Below are 19,796 nucleotides of genomic sequence, written 5' to 3'. Positions count from 1 at the left end.
TCGGCTCCCGACCCCAGGGGCAGCTCTGCGCTTCGCTGCGCGTGCCGGCCACCCCGCTGCCCCCCCTTCGCCTCTCCTCTATTAAATTTAATTTAACTCATGGCATCCGTCTACTCTTAATCTAGATAAAGCCGTGCGCGTGTAAGAATTCTGTGCTGTAACTGCGCCCCATTCCTAACACCTGATCCAATGCTGCTCGTGTAGGTTCTGTGCCCAAACCAACTCCTTGCTAGGCATCAATATAAGATCGTTGGAGGTGGAAATGGCCTGAACAGGGACACCTACAGCTAACCAGCAAGTGCTATTGGCACAGCTGCCCAGGGAGCAGAGGGGTCACCGCCCCAGAGGTGCACAGAGCCATGGAAATGCAGCACTGTGGGGCGGGGATCTGAGACATCTTTTCCAGCCTTAATGGTTCTGCGATTCTCTATCTGGAGCCCATTCCCAGAGGCAGCCCTTCCTCTGACCCTAAAAGGTCCAAAACCACCACATCTGCCCACATGCAATGCAATACTGAGAGCACAGCACCAGCGTGGGCCCGGAGACCAACACCACACATTGATCCCATCCAGCATTTGTCCAACAATGGAGATCCCTCCTTTATACTGGCCAAATAAATAACGCTGTGTTAAATATTCGGCATTTCATTAGTGGCACATTCTGTTGCTTGAAATGACTCACAGCAACATAAAACAACATTATAGGCAGAAAAATGACAAAGAAAAAAGAATATCTTGGCTTTATACACTGACTCCTCCTCAGAGATTCCCAAGTCTGAGTTGTTCGCTTTGCAATCCAGAAGATCTGGCTGGGAACCTCTGCACATCCAGCTGTGCTCCTCCTGCATTGCTGCAGCCCAGGGAGCTCCTATGGGGCAGATCTGCAGTATTTGTCCCAACAGCGTGACAACAGCCAGCCAACAGTCACACCAAGGGCCAGCACTCAACACAACGCAACCCCAGCTATTACAGCACCCAGAGTTTGCTTCATTATCGACACATTCTCCTCTAAAACCCAAACTTCCCTCCTGTCTGCCCGAGCAGAGGGCAGCTCCCGAGCAGCCCCTGTGCTGTAGTGCTCTTCCCAGATTTGCTCCATGCATTATTAATTCACAAAGCACTTGTTCAGGGCACGTCTATTTACCCGATGCACCGGAACAGTTCCTAAGGAGCCCTGGGCTCGTGGCTCTGCACAACATCAGCTCCTCGTGTCGAACAGCAGGTGATGTTCAACACAATGCCGTGCAATAAACACCTAATATCCATCACCTCGTACATATCTGCGTGCAGTGATAGGAAAGCACAGATAGCAGGGCTGTGCTCCCGAGATAGGGGACGGGGAAGGAGTTATTCATTGGAAATCACACATGGATGTGGCGTTAAGGAGGGATGCTGCACCTCCGTGCGCAGAGAGAGGGGAGGGAGGAATCGTTCGGGCAAAGTTTCTGCACAAATTTATTTTTTATCCCCAGTCTGAAGGGCGAAATTACAGCACATCACCTAAAAGTCTGCATGCCTTCCCCCCGCCCCTGCAGTTTTGGAAGGAAACCTCCAAGTGGCTCCAACAGGAGCACAGTGACCTTGCTGAGCAGCACTGCATAATTTTTAATAGACATTTCTTGCTGGAACTGACACAGTCCCAGGCGTGGCTTTATTTCACTCACATTTTTTCCAGAGGGAAATGCCCCGTTTTGTTCTATTTTTCTTTTTTCCATCATCCCTCCATATACACACCTATAATTACGATATGCATTACAATAGCATTCACAAGCTGCTGATAAGATCCCAGCTCCGTTGTGCGCGGCTCTGCGTGCACACCGCTCAAATACAATCCCCTCCCTTCAGCTGCTGGAGTCAAAATAGAGAAAGAGGAGAGAAGTGTTGAGACAAGAGCAAATTGCTCATTTTATGGAGGGAAAGAAAGCAAAGCTGGGAAAGGCGAAGTCATCGCCTGAGGTCGGGAAGGGAATCCCCACTGGTGTCAGAGCTGAAGCTCTCCCCATTGCCACGCATGGGGTTTCCACCACTGCCCTGCCCCAGGTGACATCAGTGCCAAGGGTGCCTTAGGGGGATGCTCCCACACCAGAGCACGGCACAGACCACGAGTAATGCAACAACACCATTTTCCCTGCTGAAGGGTGGTGGAAAGTCACACAGCCCTCCTCCCAGCCCCACTAAGGCTCTGTGGCACCTTGCACACACGGAGCCAGACAGACGAGCGCTGTGCCCAGCTTCACTCCTTTAATTACACCTCCTACGGGCAGGAAAGATAAGCCCAAATGGAGTGACTGCACGGAGGGAGGAAGCCTATAAGTTATTCATAAGTTCAGGCTCAAGCTCCTCTCTTGCTTTCACTCCATGACACCTTCAAAACATATTATTCATCTATTTTTTCCTCCTCTGGGAAGAGAGATGGTAATTGTAGTAAATACATCACTGCCAAGCCATCCCTGCAGCCCGCACGGCGCTGGGTCGGGATCGAAGGCAGCGGGGCGCGTGGGGATGGCCAGGCTCTGTGAAGGGCATCCTGCTGCTGACAGCACAGCAATGGGGTGAGCCCCCAGCAGCCCCACAGCACGGGGTGCACACCTCCACACTGCTGCAGAGCAAACCCAATGGGCCCAACCTCCTCCGTTCCATTGTGGACTGAAGCCCTGCAGCCCCCATCTAGAATTAGGAACACAGCAGCAGAACCCGAGGGTTTCCCTCCAGCTCCATCCAGCCCAGCAGAGCTCAGTGGGGGACCGTGCTGGACTGCTACCAGAAATACGGTTGGAGGTTTTTTTTGGGTCGTCCTATGTGGAGACATGGAGTTGAGCTCAATGACCCCTGTGTTTCCCTTCCAATTCTGCGCTGCCACGATTTGCTTGGGTTGCTGCATCTCAGCCCGATGGAATTTAGACACAGCAATGAGCAAAGCACACTGCAGAACGAGCACAGCAGGACAGCCCCACTCCTGGCTTACAGAACAACGCGATCACCAGCTGCACAGAGCCTCTGCAACGAGAGCCACAGCACAGAGGTTTGTTTGCCCTCTCGAGGCTGTTCCAGGCAGAGTAAAGCTCCTCATGCTACCACCAACCGAAGCAGCAATCCTCCAGCTCGAGAGGCTGGTTTTGCTGAATGCAGCGACGCAGATCCCTCATTGCAGCCCTGTTGCACTGCTCACCACACGGCGTTTGCTGCGCTCTGGTGCAGAAATAACCCTGACAGCATCATCTGTGGTCACAGCAGAGAGGGGAGAGCAAAGGCACTGCCATACGGTGCCTCGGAGAAGAGAGAGCACGGTTTTATTTGTCCTAATTCCCTGGGAGGTCATTTACTGCAGTGCCCCCCTGGCACTTCCCCAGCCCTTTCCAGCACATTTGATTCTTGTGAGTTTTCTTAATCTCATCTCCTTCATTGGTTATTGCTCCTTCAGTGCTGAACTCAGCAAGATCGTTTCTGTTTGGAAAAAGATTAGCACTGAGTACATTAAACACAGTAATGCCGTGTGCTAACAGGGCAGTGGGCCACCACCCCATCCCTGTGCCCAGAACAGCCTCCAGCTGGGGCTGCTCGTTCAGGGCACATTGTTTGCCCTTTAAATTTGAACTACATGCTGAGGGACAACGTGATCTTCATGGTAGAAGCAGCAGAAAGAAGGGGCAAATGGATGGAGAAAGGGCTGGGTCGAGGTGTAGACGCAGACATGGGATGGCTGCTTGCAGACCCAACAATCTGCCCTGCCCTGCCCTGGTGTCAGTCCCTGAGCATCACAGGGATGCACACACCTGATGTGGAAGGATCACTCATTTGCATGACATGGAGAACAAAGCTCTCCCAATTCCAAGCAAGATGCAACACAAGTGAAACAACGGGGTTGGACCCAGCAAGTTAGCAAGAATCTGCTCGCCTCTTAATTTGCTCCTTCCCCTAGACAAACCAGATTCCTTATCCCCAACATTTACAGTGATGGTTTTCCCCACACGTCCCTTATCACAGCTCAGAGGGCTGTTTACCCACGGATTACAAGCAGGCAATAAGCCCACCCAGGGAAGAGGCACGGCTGCATGGGCCAAAGCTCTGCAAACAGATGGCTCGAGGAGATAGAGGGGCTTTGCTACTGTGTGAACGCACCCGTTCTTGAGGGTGACCCAAAATAAATACATCTCTATGTAACTTAGTATTTTTTCCTTATTTTGCTCTCTCCAGGGCTTGGAGAGAGAGCACAGACTCAGGGATCTGCTGGGGATGCAGGGAAACAGAGGAGCCCACAGTCACCTTCGTGTCCCAACACCTGAAGGGCTGGAATGGGCCAAGCCCATCCTCTCCCCAAAAGGGGAAATGCAGGTAAGGCAGCCCCACGAGGAGCAGCACCCATTTTGCCAACAAACCCACCGCCTTCAAAAATCCATATCTGCAATTTGAGCATGTCCAGACACCCCAAGAAAACAGCACTCCCTGCGTGCTTCCCCTCCCCACTACCCGGCACTGCTGGAAAAATCGAACGTAGTAGAAAAAAAGGAAGGAAAAAAATAAAAAGAAATAGAAGCAGCTCTTGTCAGGAGCACAGGAGTACAAGGAAGTAATTTTTCTCGCCCCGTTGCAGTTGGACGGCGTTGTTTACGTCTGCGTGAGACGCTGCATCCTTTCTTCTCCACCGTGCAGCTGGAGCATCAGCAAATTGGAGAGGGGAGACACAGGGGGAAGGCAATAGCGACTGAAATTGGATCCTATTGAATTTTCAATAGGACACCAAAATATATACATATTTCAGCGTGCGAGTGTATGGATATCCAAGTCAATGGAGGGATCCGTGAATAGCTGGTTCTGAATGATTACAGTGGGGGGAAATCATTGGAATAATTAGCAGTTGCTACCAGAACATTCAGGGAAATGAAATGCCGAGTGGTGTTTATTAAACAGCACTTTATTTTCAGTTTAGGGCTGTTGGGAAGAAATTAGGTGGCAAATACACAGCGGCACTGAATGATTGGGAAAGCCTGGGATCATTAAGATCATTCAAGCCGCATTGCCCATCCCCTCCATTTCTGCCCATCTTTATGCCTTTCCTTGGGGTTTCTTCCCTTCCTTTTTTGCGCTCATATCCTTGCAAAGATGACACACAGCCCACCCAGCGCTCCACAGCCTCAAACGCTGCCTGGCGTGGGCTAAGCTTTCTTCTGCCTTTGACAAGAGCAGAAGCCACATAAAATTACTGCTCAGCAAAAGGAAGGAACAGCAGAGAGACTGAGTGCTACCAACACGCATGAGCCTTGCAGCAGCAAAGGGCTGGCTGGGAAAGCAGCAGGAAGGGCACACAACCCATATACGAGAAGCAGGTGGACTCTACATTTAGGAGGGAATACCACTTTTTCAGCCTCGTGGACATTTTCTGGCACAGTACTGAGTAAAATAGGGCAGGGAAAGAAGAAGAAGAAAAAAAAAGGATCAAAGAACGCATGAGGTTTAGAAACTCACAGTCCCAACCTGAGAGAGGTCAGCCCTCCATCCCCACCGCCGCCAAGCTGAGGTGTAATGAGGACGTGGCACATGGAGCAATGCAAAGAGAAGGCAGAAAGCAGGGCAGCACATCCCCACCTGCCCCCATCCACCCTCCCAGCATGGCACGAAGCAATCCGACGTGGATCAGCAGAGGAAAGAGAGATGAAGTTTTAAGGGAGGTAGGAGCGCCTGTGTATGCGCACGGCTTAGATAACTCAAAAGATTTCACGCTGTATTTCACATGATTCACATTGCTAAGCTTCTCCCTTCGAAATACAGAAGAAGAGCAGAAATGAGGCAGGTCAAAAGCCTCATAAGCCTGAAACATCTCCAGGTTTGCAAAATCACTTTCGGAAGCTTCCTGTTCTGGATTGAGCAGGGTTACCCAATGCCAGCCAGATAAAACTGCACTCCCAACAACCCATCACGGGCAGCACTACCACATGAACACAATAAAAACTGCCTTGAAAGCCGAGAAAACAGATTGATGCCCTCCAGACACATATAATCTTGTAATCAGAAAATAAGTCTGCCCTACCTTGGGGATGTCTTCTCATCGCAGCGATCCTGCGCAGCCAGGAGCATCTGTCAGCCAGCCTGGTCCAGCCTGCAACAGGGAGAGGATGGTCACTCATATAGACTTGGACCGTTGCTTTCTGATGTAGTTACTGAGGAAGCAAGTCAAGCCATTTCAACCAATTTTTGTATATTAAGTCATTTGATGCACAGAAACCTCCCCCCTTGACCGCTGCACACTCCAGCCCTGAGATGGAAAATGCAACAAATGGGAGTTGGACTCTGTGAGCCTGTTAGGTCCCTTCTGACTCCAGATATTCGCAGAATTATTATGGTCGGAAAAGACCTCTCAGATCCCCCAATTCAACCCCAAACCACCTCACCTGTGCCTACTGCCCACATCCCTCAGTGCCACATCCCCACGGCTCTGAACACCCCATGGATGGTGACCCCACCACTCCCTGGGCAGCTGTGTCAATGCATCACCAGTTACATTATTCCAAAAAACTACAGGAAAAAACACAGACTTGCTATTCTGCCGGAATCTGAAGTAATTCTGCAGCTTATTGACATCTATGCCACATCCCTCCGTCCTACCTTATCAAACCCATACAATTCTAAACCAGTGCAATGCTTTTCCTTTGCACCACCTCTGCAGTAAGGCTAACTTCCAGTATTAGGAAAACAACACAACAAAGCAAGCATCCAAAACAATAAAAATAAATTAAAACCCCTAGAGCACACCGAGAAGAGTTGTGGCTTCTTTTACTGCGTTTTCCAAGGTGCTTTTTAAACACAGAGCAGGGAAGGTACATAAATACATCAGCTCAACCCCCTGGGGCTCAGGGCAGAGCTCTGCAGGACCACCCCTAGAAGCAGCACAGCCATACAAACACCCCAAATGTAGCAGAAGAAAGAGAACAAAAAGCATTTTCCCTACATCAGACCTCACCCACCAATCCAACCCTTCCTTCCTGGCTTTACCCTGTGCCCCTGCCGCAGTGCTCACTGCAAACACCACAGCCCTAGCTAAGCTGTGCAAGCAAGCTGCCATGGGGTGGAGGATTACTACCCCAAATCCCTCTCCCATTTTGTAAGAATCAGGTCTCCATCTTGCAACAAGAGAAACCAACTCACCCCACTGAAGCAGCTCCTCACGTGACTTCGACACCAAGAAAAAACTCAATTTTCCTCCCAGACAGCCCCTAACTCCTGGTATAGAGCTCCATGTCTGAGCAGATCCCCTCCTGCTCTCCTTTTATCTGGGCAGAGCTGATTTCCCCCCCCAGCCCCTACCAGGTGGGAGGACGAAGCACAGCCCCACAGCCATTACCACCCAACAAGCCCAATAATGCACAGCTGGTTTGTGATCATCCAGAACAGCTGAAACAAACTAAGGGGCTGGAGCAGCAGCTAACAGCAGAGCAGGCAAGTCCCTCTTTTCTCCCAGTTTCTATTCCATCACATTGCAGATATGGGTTCCTTCAGCTCCCTTCCCCAGTGACTCTGCAGCCTCATGGGCACTAGACCATACGTGGCTGCATGCCATTTCTCCTCCAGGTACTCCAACTTGAAAACCCCAAAAACAGAGCTGGGTCTCTGCAGGAGGCAGCTGAAGGGCCCCCTCCCCACTGGGATGCCTGCAGACCACCTGGGGAAGCAGCTCAGCCATCAAACACCTGAGCTGGGGGGCAAGGTATCCCAAATGGACCAAGGCAGGGCAGTGCTCCCACCCCAGCTGGCTTCCATAGAACAAAAGCACAATGCAATGGGACAGAAGGAGAATACACACTTGGAAATTCCTGCCTCTGTGCACACACACACACGCAGCAGCACTGGAGAATGTGGGAGGACCCTCCGCTCCCAGCAAATGCAGGAGCACCACCAACACTGTGTGAAAAACTGAAAGCCTCCCTGGAGATATCAGACCTTGGGCCCAGGTGTTCAGGCTGCAGTAACTGGGTGACTCATTCATTAAAGGAAACACAATTTAAAATCTGCTAGGCTCCTTAAAGCCCAAAAGCTTCCCCCCTCCTTGGCCCCAGCCCAGCAGCAGCCCTGAGCTCAGTGGGATGGGGCAGTGGGACACACACATGGCCTCATCCCACCCCCTGCAGAGCTCTTTTTGGTTTCTTTTCTGTTTGTATTTGAAATAACAACCAAATGAGGGAAGCAAAAGAGGAAGTGGAAAAAGGCTCCAAGAACAAATGGCTTGATTAAAAACTGAGATAAAGGATGCTGAGAAACTCTTTGGTTTGGGGGAGAGAAGGGAGAGAGGTGCGGGGTGGGTCAGAGACAAAGCCAGGTGTTAGACACAGCAACGGGCAACACCTGAAAGGTAAAGGCAGACAAATTAAATGAAGCACAAATGTTTAGCAGCGAGGGTGATTAACCTTTAAAACAAACCACCAATGGCAGTCCTGCATGCAGCATCTCCTGAGATACATAAATCAACCCCCAGCACCTTTTTGGAAGATGTATGTTCTACAAACACGAAATCTGAGGCTCAGGAAAGAGCCATCTAATGACTTTCTGGGGCCTGGTTATGTGATCTAAAAGTCCCCTCTGGCCCTAAATTCATTGCGCTGCAGCAGCTGATCCTGAATTGATCACAGGAAGCAGAAATCCTGCACAGCCAAAAATTTCTTCTCCAAAAGAGCAGTGCTGCGCTGCACAGCTGCTGGGGGGTCATCACCATCCCTGGGGGTGTCCCACAGCGTGGGGATGTGGCAATGAGGGATTTGAGAATCAAAAAGACGATACAAAGAGCAGCTGGAGAGATGATTCATGAGCAGCTCTGCCCAGTCAAAGCTTGCAAAGCCAACCAGAGCCCAACCGCTGCCCCACGTCCCTGCTTGCTGTTTGCCCACAGCTGCTGTACCACGCAGACAGGTCACCCCGCTCCTCAGCTACAAGCAAGAACAGAAAGGAAAACACTTCAGAGCAGTGTAAATGCCACCGTGGGGGGTGGCAGCTTTGTGCAAAGGGAGAAATGGTGCTGCAGCATGCTGCAAAAAGGGAGCACAGCCACGCAGGGCTGCTTTTCACCTTTGCTGGCCATAAACATCAGCAGATATTTTGCAGCTCCCTTTCCACCTCAAGACGTTGTCTTTCATTTGCTCTGGGTTTATTCGCTCTCCGCCACACTTTTCCCTGCACTATTTTGCAGCAAAACTCAACAGTTCTCAACTCACATCTTTTCCCCTCCAAGGAATTTTCCACCCCCTGTCACCACTGCCCCAGATGCAGATTTGCATCCCCAAAAAATCCCTTGCAAAACCCAGCCGTGAGGATGCACTGAACGCACCAGTGGGGTAAATTAAATGCATCCATCTCTCTGCAGCTCACAATGGCACCGTTCTTATCCTGCACACAACTTTCCAACAATCAACTTAATTTATTTCCATAATAAATGGAAAGCCAACTTTTCTTTTAGAGCAGCAATCAGGGCCGAGCACTGCGGCGCTTTTTGTGTGTGTTGGTTTGTGTTGTGTTTTTTTTGTTTTTTGTTTTTTTAAGGCAAACTCTATTCAACTCATTCTCTTTAAATAAAATGATTCCTTTATCTATTATTCATTTGAAATACAGAAGGAGGACACAGGAGACCACGGAAGTGCACAGTTTGTTTCTGAGCCCTCTCGAATAGGTTTTAAAGCACAGAGCTCAGGGTTTGGTAGTTAGGAACTCGCTGTTTCCATTCCCTTTGCTTTATGATGTTATAATGTGGCCCATCGCTCCAATGTCCACATGCAACTGCCAGCTGAGCTGTGCTGTTTGCTCGCTGCCATTCACAGAGCTTGGCTATCTCCTACATGCAGCAGTGCAGCACAGGCTTGCAGGGCATCCCTCTGCTTTTCCACATCAAATGAGAAGGGTGCATGGATACAAAACCCCATCAGTTGGGAGTAAAACTGCATGGCAAGAGAAGGGGGTAACCCCAACAGTGAGGTGAGATGCTACATCCCTACACCCAAAGACCCCATCCCATGCAGAGCTCTCCTTTCAGTCCTGATGGGATTTAAGGGTTTGCCTTCACCTCCCCACATATATTTATAAAATAAATGTTTAAAAAAAAAAAGAAAAAAAATACCCAGAGCTCCCATTGCCAACGGAGAGAGGCCAACACCTCCAGAGGGCAATTCATCTCACCCGTCTTTCTGGTAGGAAATAAACGGCCTCTGGAGATGCCTATTTCTGTCCGTGGACCAGGAGGGAGCCCGAGGCAACCAACCCCAGCACTGACATCAAACTTTTAGACACAGAAGTCAGAGCAGATTAATCCAACCCATTATCAAGGCCTTTAATTTTGGCTGTCTTGATTTACGGGTGCTTGCTCAGCACATCCAGCCCCGTGTGGACCCACACACTGTTTTTTCCCCTTCACTTCTCCTACTTTGGATGGGGCTTTTTACTCTGCCACACCTCCCGCAGCATTAGATATGAAATAAGAATTATCCTCACTTACAACTTCCTCTTGGAGCTCAAAAAAATGAAAGTGTTCACTTCGATTGCATTGTTGCCAGTGTTCTGAATACACCTGGGACACAAAAACGCATCATTATCCTCATTTGGTAGATGAGGAAATGGCTGAGTCATGAATAAGGCACAGGGAACTGTAAGCTGCAGCTCTGCCTGTGAAATATACCTATATATATTTATATATATCTCAACCTCCACGCTGGGTGCAGCCCCAGGGCTCTGCCTGCTGTCAGCATCGCTTCCCAGGAGAATGAGGACTGCATGCAGCTGTGCCACATCTGGATTCACAGACCTGGCTGGTGGCAAGCAAGTGCCCAAGGTCTGGAGGTATGTGCTCTGTCGGGAGGAGGGATCTCAGTCATCCCCTGCCCATCCCACAGACACCATGGGGTTGGACATGGCTTTCTCACTGCCTTTCAGCAGCAGCTGGCACGGCAGTAGCTTCATTCTGCACAGCCCATGTGCCCTTTGTGCTCTCTCTGCAGGATCACAGCAGTGCAAGGCTCACATCCAGCCCTTCTGTGCAGGACAGAGCAGCCTGGAGCCCATACAACATCAGTCTCACACACCGACCAGGTGCCTCTCAGGGGCTAATTAGGCTCAGACCCCCTTCAGTGCTCATAGGCACATTTCAAACCATCTCCCACAGCCTCCATAAGATGAAACTGGCCCTTGGGCTGCTCGTCTTTTGTTAACTGCAGCTGTTCCAGAGGTACAATGAAATCTGCTGCTCAACCACATGCCAGCAGGTGGATGCCATCCCTGCCTGTGCATCGTGCTGCTCACATCCGTGCTGCAGCCCTGCAGGTGGGAGCCACTACCTGCAAAAGGGAAAGAGGAGAGCCAAAGGAGCTGCTTCCTGCAGCCTCCTGTCTCATGGACCCTGCCTGACCCTCTCACTCAGTTGAAAATTACAGGCTAACCTCTCCCCAGCAGGAATACAGCTTTCCTGTTCTCAGCATAATGAAGTGCAGGTCCATAAAGCCAGCTCCTAGCATCACCTTGCAGCCATGCATGCAGAGATCCTCTCAGTGCAGATCTAGGTCAATGTCCAGCAGGCATTGACTCTACATCAGAGAGCTGAACAAAGCAGGTGTCTGCTGTGGGGGCAACACAAACTTCCATCTCTCCTTTCTTCCATCCCTATTCCCATCTCTCAGCCAAGACATCCATCCTCCATCCTGCTTCATCAGCACCCACTGACCCAACGCTGAGCCCCAGCCCGGCCATCAGCGCCTGTTGGTGGTCTTTTTGTAAACTTTGCCTGCATAGGTTTCATTAGGCTGCCTTGCAGTCATTACATCAAGTAATGGAAAACATCCATCTCCTTCAGCTCCTCCACAGCAGCCAAAGGAAATTGGTCTGAAGAGCGTTAATCAAGCTATGAAAATCATTGGCAGCTCGCATCTTGATGAGGAGAACCCAGCTTGTGTTCAGAGGCACCTGGGGAGGAGCTGTTCTCCCACCACCAGAGCTCACCGCATGCACATGGGGATAAATGAAGGCTTTGCTGCTCTCCCAGCCTGTAAATGAGCCCTGCATAGAATCTCAGAATCATTCAGGTTGGTAAAGACCTCTAAAGTCCCTAAATCCAACCCCAGCCCACTCCATCATGTCCACTGACCACGTGCCTCAGTGCCACATCCCCATAGCTCTGAACAGCCCCAGCACTGGGGGTCCCCCACTCTCTGAATGTCCACAAGCATCACTGCTCCCCAGTTCCTCCACTTTCCATACCTACACGAGTCCCACACCAGAGTGAGTGAAGGTCCCGAACCTCCACAGATCTCTACACAGCACAGAGATGTCAGTATCCTTAACCGTACCGGAGGTTTCAACTCCTAAGGAGGAACAGACTTGGAACCCAACCGCAGTTTCTGTTCTCACCCCCAGACCCACCCTACCAGGACGCGATGTGTGCTGACCCTACAGAATCACTGCAGCGATCCAGGAACCAAAGCGACTTTCTGTAGCAGTTCCTTCCATGTTATTTTAGCAGCTGCTGTCTTACAGACTGCTGGAGTAAGAGATTAATGCTTTAATTATACCATCTGAAAGCCGGGAGGCTGAGCGTTCCAATGGTATACAGCACTGACTCCTGGCACCGGCAGATCTGGAGGGAGTACGCACTAAAATCGAGCTGGAGTCCAAGTGAGGAATAAAAGTGGAAAACGTAGTAAGACAGTAATCAGAATAATGTGATTTTAATGCTCAATATCTCACAACCAGCTGGGGCTGGAAATTAAAGCTTCGTGCTCGTTGCAAGTGGGGGATCCTGTCTTGCAAAGACTTTCCTACTCTTATCGTGGCTTTCCCAAGGTTGGGGTTGACAAAGCCGGCCCCGCTCCTGTCAGCCTGCACACGAGGAGGCAAATGTCTCTCTCATCTGCTCTGCACTTGGCTTTTCTCCTCCGTTTTCATATCAGAGGGGTTGGAGGCTATAGCAGGACTGCCTCTCCTGCTTCTATTTTCTCGCCGCGCTGTGATCTCGACTGGAACGCGGTGTGCGAGCGACTAATTCCTTCCCCTCAGCTGTGGGGTCCGTCTGTAGCACGTGGGGCTTCTGTGCTCTGCCACTTCCCTTCCCAACGCACAGCTGAGCAGGAGAATGGTGCAAATCAACCTTTTCAGAGCCGCATTCATCTTTCCTTGGCGCTTTTCAATCGCGGAGCTTTGCAGCCGGCACAGAGCTGAGGCTGCCCTTGCTTTGCAAAGGATGCTCACGGGCTGCATCCCCAAAGCTGTGGGCAGGGAAAAGCTGAGCATGGAAACATCCGCGCCCTGCACAGCTGAAACCGGAGCAAATCCTGCCCTCGTGGCCAAACCAGCTCAGACTTCTCAGATTTCCAAGGTTTTCTGCACTGAAAGCTGCTCCTATGCCCCAAGAGCAGGCCTGCTGGGTCTGCCTGCCTGTTTGTTCTGAAAGAGTTGCATCGGGAAACACTACAGAATCAAAACATCAGCTCTGCACAGGTCAGGATTCAGTTTCTGCAATGCAACATCAGGCGTGCAGCAGGAGCACAGCCCACAGATCCTCCAGAACACAGCCTTGGGCACAGCAAACTGGCACTAATAACGATCAAAAAGAAAACTTTGGGCTCTCTTTGACAAAACCACCTAAAAAATAATTAAAAACAAAAGTCAATTTTGCCCAATCTACGTGCTCTTTTAAACAGGCAGTCCCACGAGCAGCGGAACTAATGAAGCTCGCCTGCCCATGGATTGGTGTCTCACAGCTCAATTCTCAGATGCCTAACGAGGTGCACGCCACTGATCTCAGTTTTCCCCCCTCACCATGGGGGGACCAACCCACGCTGCCACCTCTCCTACCACCACTGCAGTTACTGGGGGCTTCTGCCCCTTTGGGCACAATAAAGCATCACAAAACACACTCCCAAAAATCACACTGCAAAGCCCAATCTGAGCTGCTGCGTGCTGTCCTTATCACACTCAAACTCTTTGCAAAGAGTGGTGATGCACTGGCACAGGTTGCCCGGGGAGGTGCTCCAGAGCTGCAAGGACGTGGCCCTAAGTGACACAGTCAGCGGGTGCAGCGGGAAGGGTTGGACCTGAGAATCTGAGAAGTCTTTTCCAACCTGAACGATTCTGTGATTCTATTCTTTGCATCCCTCCTCAGCGCCGCAGGCAGCAGGGAAGCTGCAGAGGACAGCAGAACGATCTGAGACGAGCTGCACTGAAGAGGAGATGTTGTTTGGACCTAGGGGATGCAGACGAGGAGCAGGAGCCCACCAGCTGCTCGTCCTTTATTGTAATGGAGCGGCACAACGGATGCAGAAGTAATTTCCTTGCATGGCTGCCTGCACAGGACGCGGGTGAAGTGAACCGCGCTGCGAGCCAACATGTGTACGGCTGTGCCTGTGTGCCTGAACACGCATGCAAACAAGCCTTGCTCCTCCAGAGCCTCCCATCAGCTCGTTGCTGCATCCAAATGAAGAAAACCAGTGTTTACCAATATTTCTAGAGCTCGCTGCAGCCAAAATACAAGATTTCTGCTTCGGAGGCCCTGCTAGGATTACAATGCCTCTAGCACTGGCTTTTTGTCAGACTCTGCAAAGGGGAGACCAGAGCAGAGCAGAAACAAGCAAGGGCAGGATGTGCATACTGCATCCTGCTATGGCCATACAGAGGGTTCCCACAGCCCTGCTGAATCCTAATGCAGTGGGAGGAAGCTCAGCAGCCCAAGGGGAACCGAGAAAGTAGGAGCAGAGCCTGCCGCCAGACAAAATCCCAGTTGGGTGCACAGCGAAGAGCAGTGACTGTGCAGCCATGCAATGCCATGCAGTAAGCAGGAGCCCCTCAACGGCCACACTGCAGCAGGGCTGGGCAGTTGTGTGCAGCACTGTGCTGCCCACAGGGAGGTAACAGCTCAGGAACACAGCTGCTTGAGTTGGCTACACAAAGCCCTCAGTGGGGCAAACCCAAATCCTCTTCTCCCAGGGCTGGTGAGCTGGGATGCTCACCAGATGCTGCCAGCAGTGCGGCCAGGAGAGCAGCCTGCCTGGCTGTGACAGCAGCAGGATGCACTTTGCTCTTGGAGCTGGCAGCACCTGCTCATTTCCATCGCCACATTGATGATGTGATGCCATCACCCCATGGTGACACACGGGCTCTGGCACCCACCTGCCCTCACAGACTGTGCCTCAGAGCCGTGCCAAGGAACAGGGAGGAAGCATTAGTGCATCACCTCCCCTGCTGGGCTCAGGAGACATCAGCAGCGGGCACTGCACTCAACCCTCATCCTCTTCTTAATTAAGAGCGCAGGTATTAAATTGCAGCCTTTTATTCATGGACAGGTGTGTGTCTTTGTCAGAGGTCCCTGCTTAAATCATCCGCCTCGTCTCCAATAACAATGTTAACGATGCTCAGCGCTGGCTCTGGACTGTAAAACATATTTCCCTGATGTTTGTTCAATAATTCCATGAGAATTAAAAACATCTATTACCGGCTGCAGGATGCTAAGAGGCCCCTGGAGCAGAGAGCAGGCTGTAACTCAGTCGAGGGGCTCAGCTGATGCCACAGATGCTGTTGTCCCAGCAGCAGCTTGGATGCTGCTTGTAGGCACAGAGCTGGGTGCTCTCAGCTATAGACATGTTCCTGATGTGGCCCCAGGAGCAGTCCTGGGACACCCCCAGCTGCTCTCTGCTCTCCCATCACTGCCACAAGCACTTGGACACAGGGCATCTCCCTTAGCACAAAGCATTGCAATACACTTCACATCCCCCATGCTCGGTGGGAGGAGAGCTGCTAAGAAAAGAGAACCACAGAGAGGGAGGATAACTCCAGGTGTCCCAAACGCATCCCAAGCATCATCACCAACCTCCCCAAAGCATGCATTTAGCACCCAGACCCCAAGCCACAGGATGCATGAGAGCACTGCCTCCATGCAGAGCAGTCCCCATCCCTGTCACGACTTCTGGCAGCTCAGAAATGTTGTTTCTGGAAAAATATTTATCCTGCTAATGAAGCCGAGGCAGCAGCGGAGCCCCAGAAGGTCAGAGCAGCGCCTGCTGCAATCAGCTCCCTTCACAGCTCCTGCTGAATGGGGCTCTGATTGCAGATGCCAATCAGAGCACTCAATTTTGCCTGCTTATTTGGAAATTAAAACATAAAGGCACTTTCCCAGACGCTGCGTTTAGGGGTGGTTTATATAACATAATCTCGTGGGCAGAAAGCCAGATGGATCCGGAGGGCGGGACCTCGGAGCCAAATGACTCAATTTGGGCAGGAAATAAACTCAGCCTTCAAACTCACGTTCCAAGGAGCGGTAGGAAAGGGGTCGGGGGCTGCTGCCCACCTAAGCACCGGGCACACAGGGCTTTCATGCAGGTCCTAAGGACTGAACGGATTCCAAGGGCTGCTAGCCAAGCAGCAGGCTGCAGTTTGGGTTCCATCGCCTGTTATCTTTAATTATTATTGGTATTTCTGGTATTTTGCAGCTCACCCAAACACTGAGACAGTTGGATGATCAGCAGGCAAGAGGAGAAATGAAAACAAACGAATCCAGTCCTGCAAAAGCACGGATCCTAGAACACACGATGCTCAACTGCTGCGGAGCAGCTGGGCTCGTCCCTATGTAGGCTCTCATGATTTCCATTTAAATCATCGGAATTAAAGAGTAGTTTGAGTTAGAGCATCTGCCTGAAGATTTCCATGCCTTCCCATGTCCCCACCAGCACAGCTCTTTGGACCAGAGGCAGGAATAAAGAGATGGAAACCAGACCTGAGCTGCCCAAACAGCCTCCCTGCCCCGTGCAGGAGCTGCTGTCAGCATGCAGCAATGCAAGAACCTCATGGAGAGCTCCTGCTTAAAGCCCTGCTTAAAGCCCTGCTTTAAGGTGCAGACGTTGCAGTTCCCCAAGCAAAGTGTCCCTTGCCACTGGTGTGCACACCCAAAAGCCTCCAAAAAAAGGCTTTAACTACAAGAAAGCCCACCAGATCTCTTCATTTATCATGGCTTTTTACTCATCAACACCAGCTGTTTCAAGCAGAAAGGTGCTGGTGGGCAGCTGAGATCCCAGCCCCAGGCAGTGCTGTGTGAAGGTGAGGATGTACAAACCAGCCACGCTCCCAGGGCTGGGAAGAGGCAGCTCCAGACCCAGGGCATGCGAGCACAGGGACAAACAGCAGCAGGAACTCCAACTCAGCCCAAAACCTCCCTACATCCCACAGCAGGAAAGGCCAAGCCGTGCAGCCACCTCGCAAAGCTCGCACTTGGGTGGGACTGTTGGTGCAAAGCAAGTATCACAGCTCTGGCTTTGCACGGTTCCAGATGTGTGCACCAGCACAAAGGCCAGACAGCCACACAGCCCAGGCAGACTGCAGCAGGGCTCGTGTATCTCTCAGCCAGTGTTTGTGCAGGGGTATGTGAGCGTTTCTATCTGTCCTAGGTACTCGTTCAGTGAGCAAATATCCTCTGCCTGAAGCAGTCTCTGTATGTGCAGATACCAGACCTAGCAGAAAGGAAAAAAAAAACCTACTGAACCCAAACCCAAAGCCTTCCTCCGGCATTCATCATTTTAATTAGTGGAGCTGTGCCCTGAATCTCAATGGGAGATTATACCATAAAGAGAGCCGGGCAGAATAGCACAAGTGTCTCCTCTCACTTCAGAAACGAGCAGAGCTGTCTGTGAAATTATTACTAATATTATGTGTACCATTTACAGCTCAACGTGCACGTCCTGGGGGCTCATCAGCAGCTGCAAGAAACCTCATGGTCGGGACGGTTTTGAGTGCACAGCCACGACTGCTGAGCCAGCTGACATTTCCAATGCCATTGTCCTGCCACATCACCACAGCTCACAGCCTGGTCCTGCACCCATCCCGATGCCCCCAGTGCCCCTCGGGCACAGCAATGCACACACTGGGAGATGACAGCGTCCAGCCCAGCCAGTCCCACGGTAGCAAACAGCAAACACATCTCCCCTACGTGCCAGCCATACAGATAGCCGAGGAAATAAAGAAATGCATACACACTAAATCGTCCGTGCCCCAAACGTCTCCAGGTAACCATAAAGACCACAGGAGTACATCAACACGCGGTCCTCACTCGTTGGCCCTTGATACCAATCGCTTTATTCCCTCTTATAAAGGTTAAAAACTCACTCCTGGAGGAGCAAAGCTATGATTTTGCACACAGAAGAGCTGGGGCTGCAAGGGAGGGATGATGATGGGCGGCAGCAGGGCTGTGCATCCCTCCATCCACCACTCCCCACTGCTGGGGTATGGAGCCAACAAGCAGCAAGGCAGAGAAACACCCCAATATGTCTAAAGAAAGCTACCAAAACTTCATTGCTTCATTAAAGGACCTCGGGTTACAACACAGGGCTCTGCCACTGCAGACAGGTTTGCAGCTCCTCTACCGTTGAGTAGAAGCTCCCCACGTAGAGTATTGTAGCAGCGTGGTGTTATCACTGTGCTCTGAATTGTAGGCTACAAACACATCTCTAAGCGATCAGATAATGTGGAAAAAATAAACAAAAGTAAAAGCATTACAAGTGGAACTCAGCCTGGCATCCAACCAAAGCCCATTCCTGGGGTTAGGGATGTTTAAAGGAGTCAACAGGAGCTGGGCTGGTACCTGCCCTCCAAATGCTTCAGTGCAATTTGTAGATCGTTATCGCTGGGACAAAATCAGATAACTCAAAAACAATTGTGAGTGGTGAGAAATCATCTCCCTTTGGAATACAGGATGTGCTTTAATGATGCTGTGTGTCAGTAAGGACGAAGCTGCCAGCCATGGCGTGGAGCACAGAGTCAGGATAACCCACCCAGGTGCCACAGCAGAGGCAGCAGCCAAAAGCCACCTCTATCCCCTGATGGAGGGACATGAGTGAACTGCAGGAGCTAAGAGGCTCAGAGGCCTCCCAGCAGTGGGGTGGGGGCTGAGGTGAAGGCAGGAGCTTGACTCTAAATTAAGAGCATACAGATTTGGGTCCCGTTTTTCTCCCTCCGAGGGGTTCAGAAGATGTAAGAGCTCCAAAAAGAAACCAAAAAGCATCCTGTAACAGAACCTAACATGGCTCAAACTCATCCCATTTTGCAGCCAGGAGCTCCCACACATCCAGAAAACCCCATCTTATGGAACCCAGCCAGTCTGGAGCAGTCAAAGGACTTGGGAACGCAGCCCTCTGAATCCACACCACCCCAAATCTGTGATGGCCATTATTCATCCATTGAATACACAGTTAAGAGAGGGCAGGTCAAGGCTCAGAGTGTTACACAAGCAATAAGCAGCCCGGCTGCCCACCTGCCTCCCACAGCCCATGACAGAGGAGGGATGCTCATGTGCTCACGGACGTGGCAGCAGTTGTTCATGCATCGTCTCATAAATATTTAACAGTAAGCACTTTGTAAAGAAGAATGTTATTAAGGCTGGTGTAGTCTGTGGCTCCAAATGTGGCCATACATCAGATGTTGCCAGTCTAGTATGCATAACCCTCTTAGAGCAGCCGGTGGCAAATCAGTTTCACTGCGTTAAAAATATATAGAGAGAGGGGGGAAAAAAAAATAGAAAAAAGGTAAAATCCTGAATCTGAGAGCCCTGGGGAGATGCGTGCGAGATGTGTGAGGGATGTCCCACCGATAGATCAGACCTTCACAATCACCCACAGCAATAGAGCCAGCTCAGGGAGATGGGGGAATAAAGGGAGGGTGAGAAGGGAAAAGCCAATAAAGCAGAATGCAGTAGATGGAAAGCAATTCTTGGCAGCAATTTTTAGCATAAGCGCATTGTTGTGTTTTTTTTTCTTTCGTGCAATCGCAAATTAATCTTTTTATTGCTGCTGAAGATGCTCT

General features: G+C 50.9%; 1 protein-coding gene and 1 long non-coding RNA gene across 2 annotated transcripts in view; one reads left to right on the top strand and one right to left on the bottom strand.

Annotated features, from left to right (window-relative positions):
- The window catches only part of LOC100547960 (protein CEPU-1), a 252,773-nt gene extending 245,527 nt beyond the window's left edge, over positions 1-7,246 (bottom strand). The window contains exons 1-2 of the mRNA XM_010723617.2: positions 7,140-7,246; positions 6,025-6,093 (exon numbers count right to left, since the gene is read on the bottom strand). Of these exons, the coding sequence (XP_010721919.1) occupies positions 6,025-6,043 (19 nt within the window). The 5' untranslated portion in view covers positions 6,044-6,093; positions 7,140-7,246. The remainder of the gene's footprint in view (positions 1-6,024; positions 6,094-7,139) is intronic.
- Positions 7,247-9,711: 2,465 nt separating this feature from the next.
- Positions 9,712-13,584, top strand: LOC109370999. Its single transcript, XR_002121633.1, has 5 exons — positions 9,712-9,950; positions 10,691-10,808; positions 10,967-11,057; positions 11,815-12,043; positions 12,375-13,584. It is a non-coding gene; the product is annotated as an uncharacterized LOC109370999 (long non-coding RNA).
- The last annotated feature ends 6,212 nt before the right edge of the window (positions 13,585-19,796 follow it).

Source organism: Meleagris gallopavo, chromosome 26 (genome assembly GCF_000146605.3).
Source record: "Meleagris gallopavo isolate NT-WF06-2002-E0010 breed Aviagen turkey brand Nicholas breeding stock chromosome 26, Turkey_5.1, whole genome shotgun sequence".
Classification (NCBI taxonomy): Eukaryota; Metazoa; Chordata; class Aves; order Galliformes; family Phasianidae; genus Meleagris; species Meleagris gallopavo.
Note: the sequence above shows the minus strand (reverse complement) of the source record. Positions and strands in the feature narration are given on the sequence as shown.